Raw genomic sequence first — 20185 nt, forward strand, 5'->3', positions numbered from 1 at the left:
GGGTGGCTTCAGGGACCAGCCAGGTTGGCCAGGTGATGGGGTGACCTCTCTTGTCCCTGTTTCAGGAAGCCCCAGGAGTAGGGCCCAGGCAAGAGAGGCCTGCACACTAGGACAAGTGTCCAGGTCATAGGGCAGGGTGGGCAGAAAAGCCCCCCACTTGCTTCTGCCAAGTTCACACTGGATGCTGTCCCCTCACCGTGATCAATAACTGCAGAATGTGTTATTGTGTGTGTGTGTGGGTGGTCTCTCTCCCAGGCCCTTGTCTCTGACCCCCAGTAGCTATGTGGTAACTTCAGGGTCCCCAGAAAGGCCTCACTGTCCCCCCAAAGGTCTCCTCCTCTGGGTTCACAGAAAATAGTGATAAATAGCTATCATTTATTGAGAACAGGGAGTAAACTTATGTTTGGGGGCTCTGAAGTTTATAGAGTTTGGGGTCCCAGGAGTGAGTTTGTGTCTGCCCCTCTCAGCTCCCCACTGCCTGGATCAAATGCACATGAGTTATTTGGGTCTGTGATGTCCCCTGGCCCACCTTTGGTGGAGGGACACACCTTCAGGAGGGATCAAGGAAGACTTGGGGTAGGGGATGGCTAGTGGTAGGAGCCTTAAAGGGTAAGCGGGATCTAAAATGTCGAGATGCTGGGTGTTGGTGAAGGAGGGGGGATCTACTCTCCCCACTGAAGACACATGAAGTTTTCATGTGTCTAAGTCTAGTTGTCTCCCAGGCTAGACCTATGAATGGCTCCCTTTCATTGGGCATCTATTCTGAACCAGACAGTCTTTTGTCTCCATGGCCTCATGTGATTAGCTCAGCAATCTCCCCATTTCACAGCCCGAACACTGAGGCTCAAAGAGGTAGAGCAGAGGTTCTCAAACTGTAGCAGGCATCAGCATCACCTGGAGGGCTTGTTTAGTACAGACTACTGGGCTCCAACCCCAGGTCTGGGCAAGGGCCTGAGAATTTACATTTCTAACACATTTCTAGGGGCTGTGATGCTGCTTGCCTGGGGTCCACACTTTGAGAACCCCTGGGGTTGGAGCTGCCCAGGGCTTCACAACAAGGTTTGGGAAGAAGACCTCTCCTTCCTCTGGCCTGTGGCTCTTGGTCCTGTTTTGATGTTTGACCCAGAACAGAAACCCGTCTCCAAGAATCTAGATGCCGAGTGCTCTGGCCTCTCAGGATGGGGGTACTCAGCTCATGACCTGCTCTCTCTCTCTCCACAGAATAGGAGCATTCAGCCTGAATTCCAGGACAGGCAAACCCATGCCAGCTGTATCCAACGGGTAGGCCACCAGACATCTCTGGCCCTGGAATCCTCAGATATTCAGCCAGCTCTGCAGAGAGGGCCTCAGAGCCCTGGCCCAGTCCCTGCTCCTACCACCGTGCCTTCAGCCCTGGTCAGGGACACAGAGAGGGTCCTGGGTCCCTCCTAAAGTGGCACTTTGGGCCACTCCGCAGCTGGCCCTCCCCCCGTCCAGGCTAGAGCTCCCGCATCCCCAACCCCAGTGGCTCATAGGACTTCAGGGAGCAGGGTGGGGCTTAGAGGTAGGGGCTGTTTCTGGGAATCAGCAGGGGCTGGGCACTCTTCCTTCCCTTCCTCTCCCCCGGCCAGTTTTCTTCCACCTCCCACCTCCTCTAACCCTTCCCCTCTCTTCTCTTCATCTCCTCCCCGTCTTCTCCATTGCTTCCACTGCTGGATGTCAGCCTGCTCACAGAGTGGCTTCTGCTAAATCCTTACTTTCCGCATTTGCTTACCAGCTGCGGTGGGCTGGCCTTGTTCCCTCAGCCCCCACCCTGAACATCTGCTTTTGGCTGGCGTCACGCAGATATGGCAACGAAGACCCTCCCACTCTTTCCCTTTCCTCTCCTGGTTGGAGAAAGGGTCCTCACCTGGCAGGGGTGGGGAAGCCAGGGTAGGGAACATCTGCTTGGGGGACCAGCCTGGAGGTGCCTCTGGAGACGAGCATTTTGGCTGAGTAAGCAAAGCTCCACTGGCCTTTGCAGAGGGCTCCTAGAAGTTGGGATCCCAGCAGCTGGATTGGCCACCAGACTAGCGGGATATGGGAAAGAGGCCTTCAGGGGACCCAGGGATGCTCACAACCCAGGAAGTATATGGATGCTGGTTTGTAAGAAGAGTAGAGAAGCAACAATTGGAGAGGGAGCAGGAGTCAGAGAGAGAAACAGAAAGGGAGAGCAAGAAAGACCAGAGAGAGGGAGGGAGGGAGAGAGAGAGAGAGAGGCCGAGCGAGCGGGTGGGAGCAGATTGGGGCTGAGAGCGTGGAAGGAAAGATTGGAAATAGAAGAGGGGCTAAGAGGCAAAGAGAGGAGCAGATGGAGAACCATTGGACAGAGGAGGCTGGTGTGAGGATTCTATCTCCCTGGTCAAACAAATCAATCTTTACTAGCAAGGAGGGCCAGATTGGGGGGGCGGGGGAGGTAGGGAGGGGCTTTGGGTTACTCAGATCAGCTGCCCAAGTCTAGGGGGACAAGCTGGCAGGCACCGCCACCTGCCTATGGCAGGGGAACCTCGAGATGCAGCCCCTGCTCTGCTCACCTGATTTGGAGAGATTTGGGCTGTCTCATCAGCCCTCAGGGCCAGCTCCCATGCCTCCCCTGTTTGAGAACATCTCCCTTTAAGAGCTGGCACGGGGGAGAGCTCCATCAGTGGTTCTCAAAATGTGATCCACAGTCAACATGCTGGTGGCCCTGAGGCTGGCCCAAGTGTGGGGCTGGATTTTATCAGCTTTGCACAATTGTAAAGGAAACCGGGCAGGGAGAGAAATGGTGCTCTTGAGGGCCTTCTCTGTGCCAGGCACTGTGTGTGTGCATATTAGTTAGTAAAATGGATGCTACAATTACACCCATTTTATGGGCCAGGAAACTGAGACTCAAGAGAGGTGTAGTAGTGAGCCCAAAGTCACACAGCTACTGGACAACATGCCATTTTCTTCACCCTTCCAGTGGCCCCTGGCTGCACTGGGACCCCCCTGGGTTAGTCCTGAACATCGGAGTGGGATGGGCTGGTGCCTGGGGGAGGGGTCCCTCCTGATCAAAGGAAGAGGTAGTGCAGATCCCCTGGGTAGAGCCCCACCCTGGGAATTGCCCTCCTAGAGGGGATTCTCTGGGTGGGCTGACTTCATGTCCTGGTTGCCTCCCTCACAGAGGACGCACATGGTTGGCCGGGATCTCTCTCCCCCAGAGAGACCCCAGCCAAGAAGTTTAAGGGGAGGGAGCCATGGGAGAGGGCCCAGCAAGCTGCCACCAAGAGTATACCAGTCCTCCTGCTTTACCCCCTCTTACTGCTCTCCCACCTACGATGAATCAGAGTGGCTCAGAGCTGGAATGTTCCGGGACTCTGGGGATCAGCTGGGCGCAGGGTGGGGTGGCTAGCCCACGAGGTCTTTTGCCCACAGAAGTGGTCTTTGGATGGAAAGTTTGAGGACCACTGGTCTGGAAGCCTCCGGGTGAGTCTGGATGCTTTTCCAATTCTAGGACTTTCACTGCAGACAGTACCCTTCTTGGCGGGCTCTTGGGGAGCAGGGGGCGGGGCAGCTCCAGGCCTGGGGGCCTGGCCCAGGAAGCAGTGCCCTAGGCCACAGGAGACTCTGTCTTCTTAGGGGCTTTGGGGCAGATCTGCTGGATGGTTGGGGGGGGGCGGGAGGAGGATGAAGAGGGCTGATTCAGGGAGAGTTCAGGCTTGTGTCTCTGTCTTTGTCTGACTTTCCATTCTTTCATCTTCTCCTCTCCCAGTGGTGTCCCAGGGAAGAAATGTGGCACCATCATCCTGTCTGCTGAGGAGCTCAGCAACTGCAGGGTGAGTGGCAGAGGGACTCCAGGACAGGACCTGGTGGGGGTGGGGATGAAGCAGTGACAGAGAGCAAGCTGACCTCTCTGTGACCCTGGGACCACAGGGTCGTTATGTGTCGTTGGAGGGACTGGGGGAAGACAGGGCTCCTCAGTCTGACCTGGCTGTCGTAGAAGTCCACAACATCGGAGCTAGAAGGTGTCTTCCCTTTTTACAGCTGAGCTGAGGCCCAGAGACAGGAAGAAACTCGCCCACAGTCAGCAGCAGAGCTGGGCTGGGAGCCCTGGTCCACTCCCCATCATGGCCACCGCTCACTTGTCCTTGAGCCAAGACTGCCTTGGCACTGACACTGGCAACAGAGGGGCCTTTTCAGTCTTGGAGCCTGGGCGCTTGGCATTTAGTCGTCATTTTTCACTTTTAGCTCTGGAGTAGGGTGACACCCCTGCATGGGGCTGAGGGAGTGAGAGCATGTGGTGTGTGTGTGTGTGTGTGTGTGTGTGTGTGTGTGTGTGTGTGTGTGTGTGTGTGTTGGGAAGCCAGAGTCTGCAATCCTAGGCAGCCCTTGGTTTTGCTTCTTCTGTGGCACCGTGGAAAAGAAGGAGATGGGGACAGCGGGCAGGTAGCCGAGCACCGAAGAAGGGGCTCAGGGGACCCAATAGCTAATAATGCTGATAAAATGCAGTAATGATGATAGTTTCTGTCTGTCAATGTCTGGGCATTTTACATGTTATCACTACTTCTGACAACAATCCTAAGCGGTAGGGTAACCATTGTTATTCCCATTTTATGGTTGAGGAAAGTGAGGTTCAGAGAGGCTAATCACCTGTTCAAGGACAATAAGTGGTAGAGCCAGGGTTCTAATCCAGGTCAGCCTGATTCTGAAACCCAGGCTTATTCCCCTAAACTACCCAGGCTTGCATGCCCCTTAGGTTAATTAGGAGCCACAGGTGAGAACATAGAAGGTCATAAGGAGAAAAGGAGGAGACAGCGACAGTGTGAGCACAAGACCAATTCTGGGGTAACCTGGGAACTCAGCTTCCTATGGGGCTGGATCCAGCTCAGATTAGAGGGCCTGGGAGGGATGAGGAGAAACAGCATTTTCTGACCTTCCTGGGAAGGCAGTATAACTATTGTATCCATTAGCTATCAGTATTTACCATATTAGAAGTTAAAATTGAGGGACTTCCCTGGCAGTCCAGTGGTTAAGACTCCGCGCTTCCACTGTAGGGGGCGCAGGTTCAATCCCTGGTTGGGGAACTAAGATCCCACATGCAGCAGCACAGTGCGGCAAAAAAAAAAAAAAGAAATTTAAATTATGTATTAATTCATTTAAAAATAACAATAGTTTAACCCATTATAGGTTAACAGAAGTAACATCTTTTTTGAAAAATAACTATATTTTCCAAAATAAAAGTCATTTAGTGAGAAGGGTGCTTTGCTTTATATTAAAAAAAATCGCTTTAACGTCTGGCTTAACAGAAGAGCTGGGTTCTCATATCAGCTTCTGCAGTCAATCTGTTATGATATCACTGTTGGATAACTTCTAGAAAACTCCATGTCTTATCAGCATTATTATGAAAATAGCTTTGGCCTCGTGGACTCCCTTGGGGGTTCCTGGTCCATACTTTGAGAACTACTGGTATGTATGGAGGTATAAATTGTTAGCCAATATTAATTGAGCGATTATTCTGAGACACACACTGTGCTAAGTGGTGTATAGTATCAGTTTATTTATCTGATGTATGTATCCGTAGAATGATGTATTATAATATCTGATGTATTATGGTCCTCATTTTACAGAGAGGTTAAGGGACCTGCCCAAGATCACACAGCCACTGAGTAGAAGAGATGTGAACCCAGGCAGTCTGGTCCTAGAGCCAGGGTCTTTAATGACTAGGCTGTAGTGTCCCAAACTCTGCTGTCAGGGGCTTCCAGTTGGAGAATAAGACACAGAATTGTTAGGACAGGGCAGTATAACAATGACCAAATCATCTCAAACACAATTGCTCAATCTGGTTTCTCTACTTGTCTGTTTACCTCAGTGGGTCTGGAGGAACTTGACCGCAGGACTAAACCTCCCCCTCGTATACACCCAGCAGAGGGCGTGGCGTGCAGTAGGTGATCACAGGGCTTCTTTCGTGAATCTGTGATTGAATGAATAGGAAACACAAACCAAATGTTTAGTAGCAGGTGATGATGAAAACTCCTATGCCTATACGTGCTGGCGACCTCAACGCTGTTAGAGTCCCAACAAGGGAGAGAATGCAGCTGATGTGTAGACTAGAGCTTCTGTTCAAGCTTGCTGAGCCTCAGTTTCCCCACATGTATGCTGGGGCTGATAGGCTGGCTGTGAGGATTAAAGGAGATCGTGAAGGTGACTGTGCCTAGCAGGGGCTGGGCTCCTAGTGGGTGTCTGGGAAAGGTTGAATTTGAATTCCCTGAAGCCTAGATTCAGTTTGCCCCCATGCTTATAACTCAGTCGGTGACTTCCTCCCTAGTTTATAATTAAATAAAGTAATGTAAGTGAAAGTGCTTTGGAAATTCTAAAGCTGTAGACAGTGCTGGGTGCTGTTATTGGTCTAGTTTTCTGGGATTGGTAAACAGTCTGAGTTTAATACCCATTAGGCTCTGCCTCCTCCTCCTCCTTCCCCACTCCTCCCTTCCCCTCCTTCATCCAGGGATGACAGCAGTTTCTTTGATTTAAGCTGTTTCAGAGCAAGTTGGGTTTGGGGGGGGGCTCCCTCCCTTCCTCTTGATATTGTCAGCTTCTTTTCTTTTGGGGCATCTTTGGCTGAGTTCTGTCTTTCCCTAGAATACTTGCAAGGAAAAGAGACTAATTCCCAGCATCTGGCTGAATTAAAATAATTACATCTGAACGGCTTTGCTTCTGTCGTTCCAGCATTCAGTAGGAGGATCAAAGGAAGAGGGTGGAGTCTGAGAGATGGTTTTTCACCAGAGCAGGGCTTCCTGCTCAAATGAATATATTCTGCCAAAGCAGACAAACCCTCCCTTCATCCATGGAGATGGTGTGGGCGGGCAGGGACCAGCAAAGGATTAGAGTAGACTCCAGCGGGTCACCAGCGTGCTTTGATGGGTTATAGAAAAACCCTTCTCATCTGGAATTTAAATACCAAGAAAGTTCCAACAATCCGAATTTGATCCAAAATATTATTCAGTGATGCTTGATGTTGACAACGACGAGTTAATCTCCTGAAGGGGCTCTGAATGACCAAAGAATTAATTATGCTCATCAGTAAAACAATGATTTTTCTGTGTAATACTGAGCAATATTTGCATAGTCCTCAGAGTTGACCAAGACTCTCATGTTAACAGTCTATTTGATTGTCACCATGGGGCTCAGGCCTGGGTAGGTGTGAGTAACCCAGTGTACACATGCAGAGAGGTTGAAGTGACCTGCCTAAGATTGCAGGATTCTAGCCCAAGCCTTGGTTCAGGGAGTCTTTCCCTCACCCAGGGAAGTCCCGAGTCTTCATGGTATATGGCACAGCTGTGAGCTTTGTGGTCTTTGTCAGGCCAGTAGCCTTTAGCAGGCATGGTGAGTGGCTGGGCTTCTGGAGAGAGGCAGGGGGGTGTTGCGGTTGCAGGGAGCAGATAGCTCCTTGCCTTCCCCTCCCCAGACCCTTAGCTACCCTTAGGGCTGCCAGCCACCCAGACCAGCCTTGCTCTGGAGCCAGGAGATCCTGGCCGGATGCACATTCTCACTGCCTCCCAGTCAGGTCCCTGCACACACTGGCCAAAGTGTGGCTCACCTCTCACAAGCCAAGGGAGTCAAAGCTTCACACTGCAGCTGCCCCTCCCCCACCCCTTATAGGTATGACTAGCCTGCTCGTGTATTCATTCATTTCATTTCATCAGATATGCTTTGGCTCAGTTCATGCCCTCCCAGAGTTTCCAATTTAGTATGAGAGACAGAAATTGCCAACCAGCAATCAATCACAGTACAGCAGTGGTCCTCAACCCTGCCTCTTTTTTATAACAAATATTTTATAGCACTCTTTAGTATCCTGAAGGAAAATTCATGGATATACTATACGCTATTCCAAAATACATACAGGTGAGGCAATGAGCCCTTGCAGCTACCTGGGGGAAGATGGATCCAGGCAAAGAGATTAGCTCTTGCAAAGGCCCAGGAACAGGAGAAGAGTGATGAGTGACATCAGAGAGGCAAGGGTGTGGGTGAGTGTGGGGGCCAGGTTGTGTGGGACCTTGTGGCCGGGGAGCTTAGCTTTGAATCCTGTTAAAGTCAGAACTCTCATTGTTCTAAAGACAAACTTCAGAGAGAGCCCAGTGTCTCTATATGGGAGGCTCAGGAAGAGTCCTGGGAGGGAGGGAGAAAGATAAGAAGAAAGAGGTAAGGTGAAGTGGGGTGAAGTGGTGAAGGTTTTCTGAGTGTCAGAATATGCAGGTTGATGTTTGGGAAAAATGTGTGTGTGGCCAGCACGGGTGTAAGTGTCCTGCATGATAAATGATCAGGATTCAGACATCACCTTTTAAAAAAGTTAATTTGTAATGTTTTGGTCTTAGAAATTATATTTCTTTCTGGTTAAAAAAAAACAGAATGAAAGAAAACAAAACAAAAACATTTTTCCTGATGCTAGAAAAATAACATGTTTCTAACAGACAGTTGGAAAATACAAAGAATAGAAACATCAATAAGAGATAATCACTGTTGACATTTTGATGCATTTCCTCCAAGGTTTTTTTTTCTGGGCGTACAAATATATAGTTTTTTCTTATAATTAGTAGAATATGGTAACCAGATTTATTTTCCCATGTCACTAGATATTCCTGGAAGACATTTTTAATAGCTGTATATCATTTTTCTGTTTATGGATGGGCCATAATTTATTAAAGCTATTCTCTTAAAGGAAACAGTATAATTAATACTGCAGTGAACATCCTCATAGCTGAATTGTTCCATTTTCCTTTGAACTTTAGTTGATGGATTTTGGTTAGTATCCCAGACACACAGGCTCAGTGAGCAGGAGGAAAAACGGTCAATCTGGACTATTCAGCCTCTGAATGACCAAATCAACAGTTACACAACTGTTGGATTGCTTGAGAAGTCAGTCATTAAGACAGCAGAGAAAAACCAGCTTGACCTCAAGGTGGTTATTCCCATCAATGTGTAGCGACAGGCTTAGTCTCCTAGACCAACTTTAATACTCACCATCTGCATTAGAATAAACTCTAGCCTATGGGGTCTTTGCTTCTATCTCTGAATGCCTACACCCTAGGTCTCCTGCTTCTGCAGTCTTATCCAGGCGGGCTGGGGCTCTGGGCCCCTCTGTGAATGCAGAAGCCCTTCTGAAGGTCACTGGTCACAGAATCACCCCCAGCTCTGAGTTGTGTTTCTCTCTACTGGAATGCTAAATTTCAGAGTTGTGGCTAATGATTCTTTTTATTTTTATTTTTTAATTTAATTTTTATTTTATATTGGGGTATAGTTGATTTACAATATTGTGTTAGTTTCAGGTGTACGACAAAGTGATTCAGTGATACATATACATATATCCATTCTTTTTCGGATCCTTTTCCCGCATAGGTTTTTTCTTTTTAATCAATGTCTTCTTTTTTCAGACTAAAAAAGACAATGTACTAATTCCAGGAAATTTGGAAAATGCAGCAAATATTAAAGAGAAGACAGTAAATGTCACCATGGTTCCACCATCTATTTAAAAGTGCTTCTTAGGGTACAGCGTGTGAGCAGTAGGGCAAAGTGGTTAAGAACTTGGGCTCTGGATCCAGACCAAATGCCATTGCTTACGAGCTATGTGACCCTGGGCAGGTTACCTGACCTCTGTGTGCCTCAGTTTCTTCATTTGTAAAATGGCTTTATTTAGATTTTTGATATTTTATGTATCATGGATTTTTGCATTGATTTTGATTTTTAAAAATATCGCATTAGGGACTTCCCTGGCAGTCCAGTGTTTAAAACTTCGCCTTCCAATGCAGGGGGTGCGAGTTTGATCCCTGGTCGGGGAGCTAAGATCCCACATGGCTCGAGGCCAAAAAACCAAAACATAAAACAGAAGCAATATTGTAACAAATTCAATAAAGACTTTAAAAATGGTCCACATCAAAAAAATCTTTTTAAAAAAATATCACATTAAAATCTTTGATTATGGAGATTTTTGGAGTCCCTTAAATTTTGCGCTTGCCTTATCCTTGCTCTGATCCTGGGGGCTGCCAGCAAGACGGAAGCCAGAGCAGCCTTCCGTTCTCCTCCCCGCCCCGGGTGTTGCTACCCTCTCCCAGCCTTCAGCCCACTTGCTGACCTCCTGGGTCAGGGAGGCCTAACATGCTGGAGTGGGCCAGGCCACCATCCCAGAGAGAAAGGCTGTTTGCTGTGGTCTCCCAAGCAGCCTGATTAACATGCGGAAAGATGCAAATTGAGGCAATCCTGCTGTTTTAGAAGAACTTAATATGCTTTTTTAAAAGATAGGGTGAAAAGGCAGAAATTGCAGAAAATTATATATTGCAGGAGCTGTTTTATCATCTCTGCAGTTGATTCCAGAGATGCTTCTGGTTTGGGAAAGGCATATCATGTGTTCAGAGAGCCCCACTCTCAGGCTGAGAATGTCAAACAGCAGGACCTCTGACCCTCAGCCAGAATTTGCTGCTCCCTGATCCTGCTGGCCCAGTGCATTTTATTGCCGCTTCCCTAGCCTCTTCCTGGGGTCACATGTATATCAAGGGTTGATTCATTCATTAACCCTTATTTAAGGGGAACAGTTGAAGCATAGTAAATAGGACTATTGACATAACCCAGAGGCACCTTCAAAAGCAAGTCCCCAAGCAGCTCCATGCTCCTTGTCTCACGGGCTCCCCATGGGCCACACACCCATTAGGGAGGAAGCTTTCCTTGGTTATAGCCTAGAAAGCTCTCTGAAGTTCTGTCTTATGCCCATGGATTTGACAATGGCCCCATACAGTTTATCATAATGGGCTTTTGGCGAATGTTTCTGGGTCTGGGTGGTGTTAGGGAAGGCAGATCAGGTTGAAGAACGAAATAAGCCCCCAGCAATGCCTCACACATATTTGCCATGGGGGTGGTGTGGGGGAATGAGATGTGGCTCACTGGAGGATGTTTCCAGTTAGATGAATTTCCGAGTCAGTCTTTTTTTTTTTTAACTAGCTTGCATAGAGGAGACTTTTCTAAAATGGATTTCACACTTCTCTGACTTCTCAAACTGAGGCTACAGAACATAATTAGACTTATCTTGATGATTCGGGGTCATCATTTGGAATCTCAGTTATTAATCTTTGGAGCCAGACTGTCTTGTTTCAATCCAAGCTTCTCCTCTTACTAAGCTTTGTAGCTTCAGGAAAGGGTATTAACTTCTCTGTGCCTCAGTCTCCTCAGCTTTAAAATGGGAATAACGATTGTAGTTATCATAGATAAACACGAGTTGAACATTGGCAATTCCATATGGGTCAGCCCAGGAGTAGATGGCACTCGGCGAGTGTTGGCTTCTATTCTTTTAGCTGTTCTATGCTGGGCACTGTGGACTGGTACTTAACATGTATCATCTCCCTTGGTCTTCCCAACAGTCTCACAGGGGGCATTATTACTTCATTTTTCCAGAGGAGAATACCAAGATTTAGGTTAAATTGCTTGCCCCAGGCTGCTCAGCTAGTAGATGGCAGAGCTGGGGTTCCAACCAGGTGTCTGTGGCTCCTTTGTACTGTTCTCTCTGTCAGGTGCTGTGCTGGGACCGTGGCCCTCCCAGTGGAGCACTAAATAGTCCTGGAAGTTAGGGTCTATTAAGTTCTTCATTAATATTTTTCTGATATTCCTACTCCCCTCCCTGATCTTGCAGGGCTCACAGGGGTTCTCCTAGGAAGGAAAAATAAGAGATTAGCCTCTGGATTTTGTGGCATCTGTTTTGGTTGTTTCAAATATATGTGTGTATTTCGTAGTCAACCAGTATAGGTGTCGTGTGCGGCTTGCCTGTGTTCATTCAGGAGAAGGTGTCACACAGGTGACCTCCAGACGTGGGAGAGGTCACTGTGATAACCACCAAGCTATGCCTGGGGAGGCTGGAGGGATCCTGGATTCCCAGACTGTCCCCTGAGCACCAGCCTTCCCCAGATGCCACCCCTTTCCCAGTATGCTCCCTGTGGCATCAGCACCAAAACCTAAGCCGCCCAGCTGAAAAGGACAGTGGTGATCATCCTGTACAGTGCATCACTTTATAGATGAAACAGGCTCAGAGGGCTTGAAGGACTGCTGGGACAAACTAGAACTCAGAGCTTTGCATTCCTTGCTGGGGCTCCTACTCAGCAAAGTCTGGTCTGTTTTCTGATGCCGCTGATGGTTCCATCCATGGGGAGGAGCCAGGGCCCACTTTATGGGCATGTGATCTGTTCAGTCACACAGGACCTGCTCTTGGTTTAATGCTCTGCTGTTACAGTCTTGAAATCTCTTAATACTCTTTGAACAAAGGACCTCACATTTTCCCTTTTTACTGGGTCCCACAAATTATATAGCCAGTGCCGGGAGAAGCCTACCAGGTCCTAGGCTTCCTCCTCTTTCTAGGCCTTGGGATGGAACTCCCCAGGATGGCATTTAAAGTGCTCCCTCCATCCAGAATGAGATGGGATTGGAACTTTCTCCCTGGGAAAGTTAGTGACTGCTGGAGATGGACTTAGAAGACTAGAGATCTTTCTGGGAGGGTGTGAGGGAAAGCCCTGAAGTCTAACTGCCTTTGTTACCACCACTGTGTGATCTTGGACGACCTCTAAAAGCCTCAGTTTCCTCATCTGTAAACTGGGGAGACTAGAGGAGTTACTTCATACTGTTATAATGAGGATTCAGTGAAATAATGTATGTAAACAGAAGGCTTAACACAGCACCTGGCATCGAGTAAGTGCTTGATAAGTCAGCCATTCTCTATTCCAGGTCTGAAGTCCTAGATTTCTCAGGAGGCTCTCAGATTCCTGGGGCTTCTAGGCCTTGGAATCCCCCAATCTGGCCTCCTTGTCCCTCTCAGGTGGGCGATGCTGAGGGACATGATAAAAGCCATCATTACCTGGGCGCCTCCGTGTGCTGGCCACTGTGCCCCAGCACTGCCCCTCAGGGCCTCCCTTCAGGAGACCCTCTCAGCCCAGGCTAACCTGAGTCCAGCCCTGACCCGAGTCAGAAGAAATCAGCAACTCTAAAGATACAGGGAAGCGGGCCACGTGAACTATAGTGTGCTCTGTGCTGGAAGAGGCATGACTTTGAAATCATGTTGAGTTCATACATGTTGAATTTCTGCTCCACCAGTTGCGAGCTGGTGATCTTGGGCAGGTTACCTAGCTTCTCCAACCCCCAGCATCCTCATTTGTAAAAAGCAACAAAGGGTTATTCTGAGGGCTAAATATGATAAGGCTGTAAAGCACTGAGTTCAGTGACAGGCCCACATAGATGGTATCTAATAAATGTTTGTTGAATGAATGAATGAGCAAGTGAATGGAGGGATACTCTGTTTGCTGTTGTCAGATGTCCTTGAGGGAAGGCATATGAGGTGGTAGAGGTGGGAGTGGGGCAGGGACAGAGACAGAGACCACACACAGTGCGCAGGGGGAGGGGAGAAATATCCAAATCATCATAACTTGTGCACACACAGTACTTAGTGTGTGCAATATACTGTTCTCAGCGCTGTACTCAATTAACTCATTTCATCCTCACAAGCCTATGAGGTAGACCTTGCCTGTACCCCCATTTTACAGATGAGGAAACTGAGCACAGAGAGGGTGAGTAACTTGCCCTAGGTCACACAGCTAGTAAGGGGATGGAACGGAAGCAGGCAGCCTGGCTCCAGAGACCACATTCTTAACCATTATATCATACCCACTGCCCCAACCTTTGACCATGTCCTTCAAGCTGTGAGAGGTTGCATCTTTATCCCTGCCACCATTTTGGTCCTCACTGGGCTGTAGGACACTGATCTCCAGAGACCCTCTTCGCCACTGAGAGGAAGCGGGCAGCGTGAGAGAGCTGGGTGGCTTGCTTCCTGACAGGCCTGGCCCTTGAGGGCAGGCCAGGCCCCAGGGACTATTGACAGAGCCTTGAGCTCTGGCCAGTTGGCAGCTGATTTGTCGGGATGCAGAGCTTTCAGGTTGAAGAGATCACAGGGGGATGGGCAAAGAGGAGGACACAGGGGCATCTCTGCCCAGTGCCCTGTTGGCTGCAGCGAGCTGAGGAGCTAGGAGCCGTGTGAGAGGAGAGGTCAACCGATTCTCACTAGGCCTGGTACCTTCCTTATGCTCTTGGGTTGAGTGTTGGGTCTGGGTCAGCCAAAGCCGTGAACTAGTCAGGGGAGTCAGAAACCCAGGGCTCTGTTTGATAAACTTGTAGGGGTTGCTCCCTGCTCTGAGCTTTAGGCTCCTCAGCTGTAAAATGGTGGGGGGGGGGGGTCGTGGTCCAGCTATAGCTACCTCAGAGTTAGATGAGCCTCTTGTGAGTCAGCGCATGTGAAAGTGATACTTAAACTTGAATGTCCTCTAGGAACCATACAGTCATGTAAGGGAATGAGGCGATGTGGCCAATGAGGGCTTGGGGTTAGGGCTTGGGGTTAGGTGACCAAGCTCAGAGTGGCTTGAGTTAGTCATTGCACCTCTCTCTGAGCCACTCAGTACAATAGTGATGGTACCTCGTGCATGAACCTTGACCGAGTGGGTGACGTGCCTGCGCTCTGCTCCAGACTTAGCACACTTGATCTCATTCAGCCCTCACCACAGCCCTTTGAAGTGTGTACTGCAATCAGCCCCATGTTACAGAGGGGAAACTGAGGCTCTGAGAGGTTACCTCCCTTGCCTGGTCACACAGCTACAAAGTGGTAGAGCCAGGATTCAAACTGGGGCAGCCAGCTCCAGAATCCACCTGCTTCACTGCCCGGCTGCTCTGCCAGACCTGCCGGGTGGGGTTGTTTGAAGATGAAATGAGACCCTCCGAAGTGTTAGCTCAGGGCCTGGCACGTGGTGCGGGGCAGTGTGAGCTGCTGTCCTTTCTAACTGGCTTGGGGCCCAGAATCCCCAGGCCCTGGGGCTGTGTTCCCATAGGGGCGGGGCCCCCCTCCAGCCTTCTGTGCCTCACACCCCTCTTCTCCCTCCTTCCCACCAGGATGTCGCCACAATGCAGTTCTGTGCCAACAAGCTGGACAAGAAGGATTTCTTTGGGAAGTCTGACCCCTTCTTGGTGTTCTACAGAAGCAACGAGGATGGAACGTGAGTTCTCCGGCAACGCTTCACCCCCACTTCTGGGGGCATGGGCTTGTGGGGGAGGGATGGACCGTGGTGACTTGCCAGGCGGGGTGGCTTGGGCCATCTCCTCCTGCTGTTGCCCTGAGGCCCCTGCTCTAGAGAGGGCAGGGGCTCTGGGTGGAAGTCAGGGGCTCCAAGGTAGTACCCTGGCCGCACAGATGGGGCTGGTGGGGGATTAGGGGCAGACTGCAAGCCCACAGTGCCATTCTGAGGGTCATTACTAAATGGCTGGCGCTGGGCATGTCAAAGATGGAGGGAGCGGGCAAAAACAGGGCTAGGGCAGGAATGAGGGGCCCCTCTGATAGTCCATTCCTTCTTCCACAGGCATCAGTCCACATCTCTAAGCCTTGTCCTCGCTCACCCACAGCCTTCCTAACACCCCACTACACGTATTCCCCCCACTACTTCCTACTCAGCATGGCAAATCTGGACCCCTTTCCCCCCTTGGCCCCAGGCTTCATTCAAAATCCCTCCCATCTTTGAAGCCCCCATTTCCTTCTCTCCTCTCCCTAATCTGGAAGCCACCCACAATATGAAGGAAAGACACACAACTCGTTGGGCAATGTAGGAGGTCAGTGATGTACACAGAGGGACAGATTCTAGGTTGAGGGTCTTGGGACCTAAGTCCTCTTCTCCAACCCGCTCTGTGACCCTAGACAAGTATGCCCCCTCTCTGGGCCTGTTTTCTCATCAGTAAAATGATCTGGTTAGATTAGGTGGTCTCCATGGTCTCTAAGCACCACAGCTCTGGAAGGCTGCGGCTGCTTAGCTGGGATTCTGCAGAATGAGGAAGCAATGGGACCAGGGAGGTTAATTAGAAAAACGCTGCTGGAGAAGGGAACTAGGAAGAAGGTTTTGAAGGAGAGGGAAAAAATGGGTCCACGGGGTTTGGGGGTTGGGGGTGGGGGGAGGAGCAGGGAAGAATAACAGGCTAGAGAAACAGTGTGTGCAAAGCAAGTGTGCCCTGAACAGAGGGCAAGGAGGCCTCGCTAAGTCCCCTGGAATCTGAAACTCTGGGTGTGTGTGTGTGTGAGTGTGTGTGTGTGAGTGTGTGTGTGTGCGTGTGCGTGTGTGTGTGTGTTGGGGGGCAGGGCAGCAGCAGGGAGGAGGTATGTTTCAGTCGAAGGGAAAACTGATTTTTAAACGAACGTACAAAACAAGGGAAATTAGGTACGATCATTTGCATAACAAAAGGATTCTTTGTCTCACCGTAGGACTCTTAGCAGGATTTCTTTAAATAATTCTTGTTGACTTTGACTTGACTTGAGGGAGGGAGGAAAAGGTCTGAGTGATGTTCTGGGCGCCCATGGAAATGTCCATGCAAGTCCCCTCCAGAAAGGAGGGCAGGGGCCTCCCCAGGGCTTGTCTCAGTGGCGAGGGCTGACTGGCCAGCAGGAGGGAGGGATTTGGGTTGTGAAACAGGAGATGGACATGTTACAGAGTGTTTGCCAATGATTATTCTAGCAGAGCGGTGTGTAGGTTGGGTGGGGAGGGGGCGGGGGAGAGGGAGAGACTCGTGACTGACGTGGTGAACAGGTGGGAGGTGCCGCGCCAGGCGAGCTGTGGAAATGCAGGGGAGGAGGCAGGGAGGGGAGGACATGGGCAAAAGGGCAGGGCAAGACCTGGCTCTGCAGAACTTGGGTGGGGACCGCCGTCACCGCCCCCTCCCTGGCAGACGAGCTGCAGGGAACCCAGACTGTTGAAAATGGCAAAAGAGCTGGTCAGATGGGGCAGGCGATGGGAGTTTATTTGGGGGCGAGTTTCACTTAAAGCATGGGCTGGATCTGTCTGGGGTGAGGGGACATCAAGGGCAGCCAGAGAAACCGATCCAGAGGGACCAAAGGGAGTGAAATGTCATGCCTGCCACGCGAGGAGGGAAAAGGGCAGGAAGCATCCACAGAGCACCCGTGCTCCTGGCACTGCACATACCTTGTCTTCTTCAGTCAGAATCACTGGTCTGGGAGCAAGAATGTGGTGATGGAGAGCGGGCTCGGCCAGTCGCTGCCAATCATTAACTCTGTAATTTTATGCAAGTGTCTAACCGAATGGAACTTTATGTGATGGTGGAGATGTTCTGTATCTCACTGTCCTTATGGTCGCCATCAGCCACGTATAGCTGCTGAGCCCTTGAAAGGGGCTAGTGCGACAGAGGAACTGAATTTTTTATTTCATTTCATTTCAGTTAATTTAAATGTAAATAGCCACGTGAGGCTAGTGGCTACCATTCTGGACAGTGGGGCCCTACCCTCTGCGGTTCAGTTTCTTGGTGTGTGTGACGGGGAGAATCATAACACCTCCCTCCCAGGGAAGCCGTGAGGATTAAATGAGTTAATTCCGGTTATTAGAACAGGATCTGGCAGCGTTAGTTACGGTTCTTTGGGAAGCTCAGTCACTTGCCCAGGGCTGCACAGCTGGAGGTACTGGTCTTGGGACCGGAGCCCACATCTGACTGACCCTGTTGGTTCACACCCTCACCCCACAGCCACGTCCCGAGTGTGTGTTGAAATGAATTGAGTTGAACTGGGAGATGACTGCACGGACCATTTCCACACTAGGGTCTCGTCCCCCACGGCAAGTACATCTGGGGATCGAGGGGCCTGTGAATTTAGTGATGGCAAAGGGGGATGGGGGTGGGGAGTTTAAAGAAAGTGGTTTCAGGCAAGAGTCTGAAGCAGAAAACAGACCACACAGGGCTCAGGAAGAAAGACCTAGGGAGGAAATGTGGCTAATAGCTTAGAAGACTTGGTCAGGCAGTTTGGCTGGCAAGCGAGAGGAGCTAGAGAAGGCAGTGGTTCCAAAGAGGTGGGGAGACGGGGAGGGTCCACAGCAGGTCTGTGCGACTGTTCCAGGTGGGAGGTTAGGGCTTCTGCAGGGTGCGAACCTCCCTCCCTTCACCACCAGTTGCTGCTCCTGATTCTCCCTCCTGCCCCCTCCCCCAGTCCAGGCTCCTCTTCTTGCCCGACCTACTGCCCCAGCCATGGGCAGCTGTGGCCCCTCCTTTCCCCGTCCCCATTCCTGTCCCCATCACCAGCTCTGGAGTGTGTGGGGAGGTCTCCCACACGTACCTCACACTCCAGTGGGTGGGCGAGAAGGAGCACAGAAGAGAAACACTGAGCCACGGTGACAGGAATGACATTTTGACTTGAAAATTGCCAGAGAAGAAATGGCACAGGCTGTGTGGGTACGGGCGGGGCCCAGGCACCTTCCTGGGTGACCTTTCCAAGCCAGGAGGTAGCTGGGGTGGATGCTGGGAAATCTCATGGGGACAGCCCCTGCCCTGAGCTCCACTCTGGCTTCTGGCTGCCCCTCCACGTGGCAGGGCAGGCTTCCAGGGCGGGGCCAGTCAGGCACAGCATAGGGAGTGGGCAGGGGCGCTGGATTGGGGCCCAGCTGGGATTAAGCCAATTCTGCACTTTTAGTTTGCAAAGCAAGCTCATGGATTCAGACTACAAGAGCTGAAAGGGTCTTAGAGATCATCTAAGCCAGGGGCTTTAATTTCACTGGCTTGAAATGCCAGTGAGAGCTATGGAAACTCTCCTCTGAGAAATACATTTATTCATTAGTTCATTGTGAAAAAAATATTACATGAACACCTTACTAAGTGCCAGGTGCTATTCTGGGCACTAGAAATATACCAGTGAACAAGGAAGACAAACCCTTGCCCTTATGGAGCTTACATTTTAGTGACAGACTGTGAAAGAAATAAGGAGAAAGATAGACCATGTCAAATGTCAAATGGTGACAGATGGGATGGAAAAAGCAGTATGGAAAGGGACTAGGAGATCTCAGAGTCAGGGGACCAGGGGGCTATAAATTTTAGATAATGGTTCTCAGGGCAGGTGCTCATGTCAAAGAGATGACAGTGGAGCAAAACCTGAAGGAAGTGAGGAGGTGAGCCGTTAACATGGAAATTTGGGAGAGAGTCCTTCAGGCAGGGGAACAGCAAGCACATGAAACTCAGGCAACCAGTTCCACTGACGATTTCAAGGGTTCACAGACCCCTAAAGCCCATCCCCAGATCCTTCCATGGATCTCAGATGAAAAAAGTCTAATAGTGGCCAACTCCCTGGGTTTAGAGGCGAGGAAATAGAGGCCGAGAGGGGGACAACCTTGCTCAAGGTCACACAGAGAACAGGGGCCAGAACCACATCTCCTGACACTCCTACCTGGTGCAGGAATCCTTTCTGTAGTGTTATCAAGAAATGGCTGTCTAGGAATAAAGATGCAGATGTAGAGAATGGACTTCAGGACACGGGGAGGGGGAAGGGTAAGCTGGGAAGAAGTGAGAGAGTGGCATGGACATATATATACCACCAAATGTAAAATAGATAGCTAGTGGGAAGCAGCCGCATGGCACAGGGAGATCAGCTCAGTGCTTTGTGACCACCTAGAGGGGTGGGATAGGGAGGGTGGGAAGGAGATGCCAAAGGGAGGAGATATGGGGATATATGTATATGTATAGCTGATTCACTTTGTTATACAGCAGAAACTAACACACCATTGTAAAGCAATTATACTCCAATAAAAATGTTAAAAAAAATAAAATAAAATAAACTGAAGTTTATACAAAGATAAAAAAAAAAAAGAAATGGCTGTCTAGCTTCTGCCTGGATGCTGCTAGTGACAGGCAGCTCATCACCTCACGAAGCCATTGTTTCTACTGTCTGGCAACTGCAGAGATTAACAAGCCAGCCCCTCTGGTGATCTGAATTCTGCCTCCCTTGGAGTCAGGACTGACAGTCTTCCCTCTCTTCTTTGCCAGGTTCACCATCTGCCACAAGACTGAGGTCATGAAGAACACCCTAAACCCAGTCTGGCAAACTTTCTCCATTCCTGTGAGAGCCCTCTGCAACGGGGACTATGATCGGTGAGATGAGAAAATGTCCCCTGTCCCCAAGCACAGGTGCGGGGGGCACGGTCACGTTGATGAGGGCCGTCCCATCAGTACGAGCGAGCAGAGCCTCCTGGAGCTGCGTGCTGCTGGCCCTGCACAGGGTGGATCTGGGGATCCCTCTGGCTCCCTGCCCTTCCCTCACCACACCCCGCCTTTTTTCCTCCCAGTCTGACGTTCCCATTGGTGGAAGACCTCCCAGGCTGGGGGGATGGGAGGT

At 50.1% G+C, this 20185-nt stretch overlaps 1 protein-coding gene across 1 annotated transcript in view; it reads left to right on the forward strand.

Annotated features, from left to right (window-relative positions):
- Window positions 1–17646, forward strand: part of LOC118903077 (copine-5-like) — a 60585-nt gene extending 42939 nt beyond the window's left edge. The window contains exons 7-10 of the mRNA XM_036867755.1: window positions 1222–1281; window positions 3749–3812; window positions 14935–15038; window positions 17557–17646. Coding sequence (XP_036723650.1) covers window positions 1222–1281; window positions 3749–3812; window positions 14935–15038; window positions 17557–17578 — 250 coding nt within the window. The 3' untranslated portion in view covers window positions 17579–17646. The remainder of the gene's footprint in view (window positions 1–1221; window positions 1282–3748; window positions 3813–14934; window positions 15039–17556) is intronic.
- Window positions 17647–20185: the final 2539 nt, after the last annotated feature.

Source organism: Balaenoptera musculus, chromosome 11 (assembly GCF_009873245.2).
Source record: "Balaenoptera musculus isolate JJ_BM4_2016_0621 chromosome 11, mBalMus1.pri.v3, whole genome shotgun sequence".
Classification (NCBI taxonomy): domain Eukaryota; kingdom Metazoa; phylum Chordata; class Mammalia; order Artiodactyla; family Balaenopteridae; genus Balaenoptera; species Balaenoptera musculus.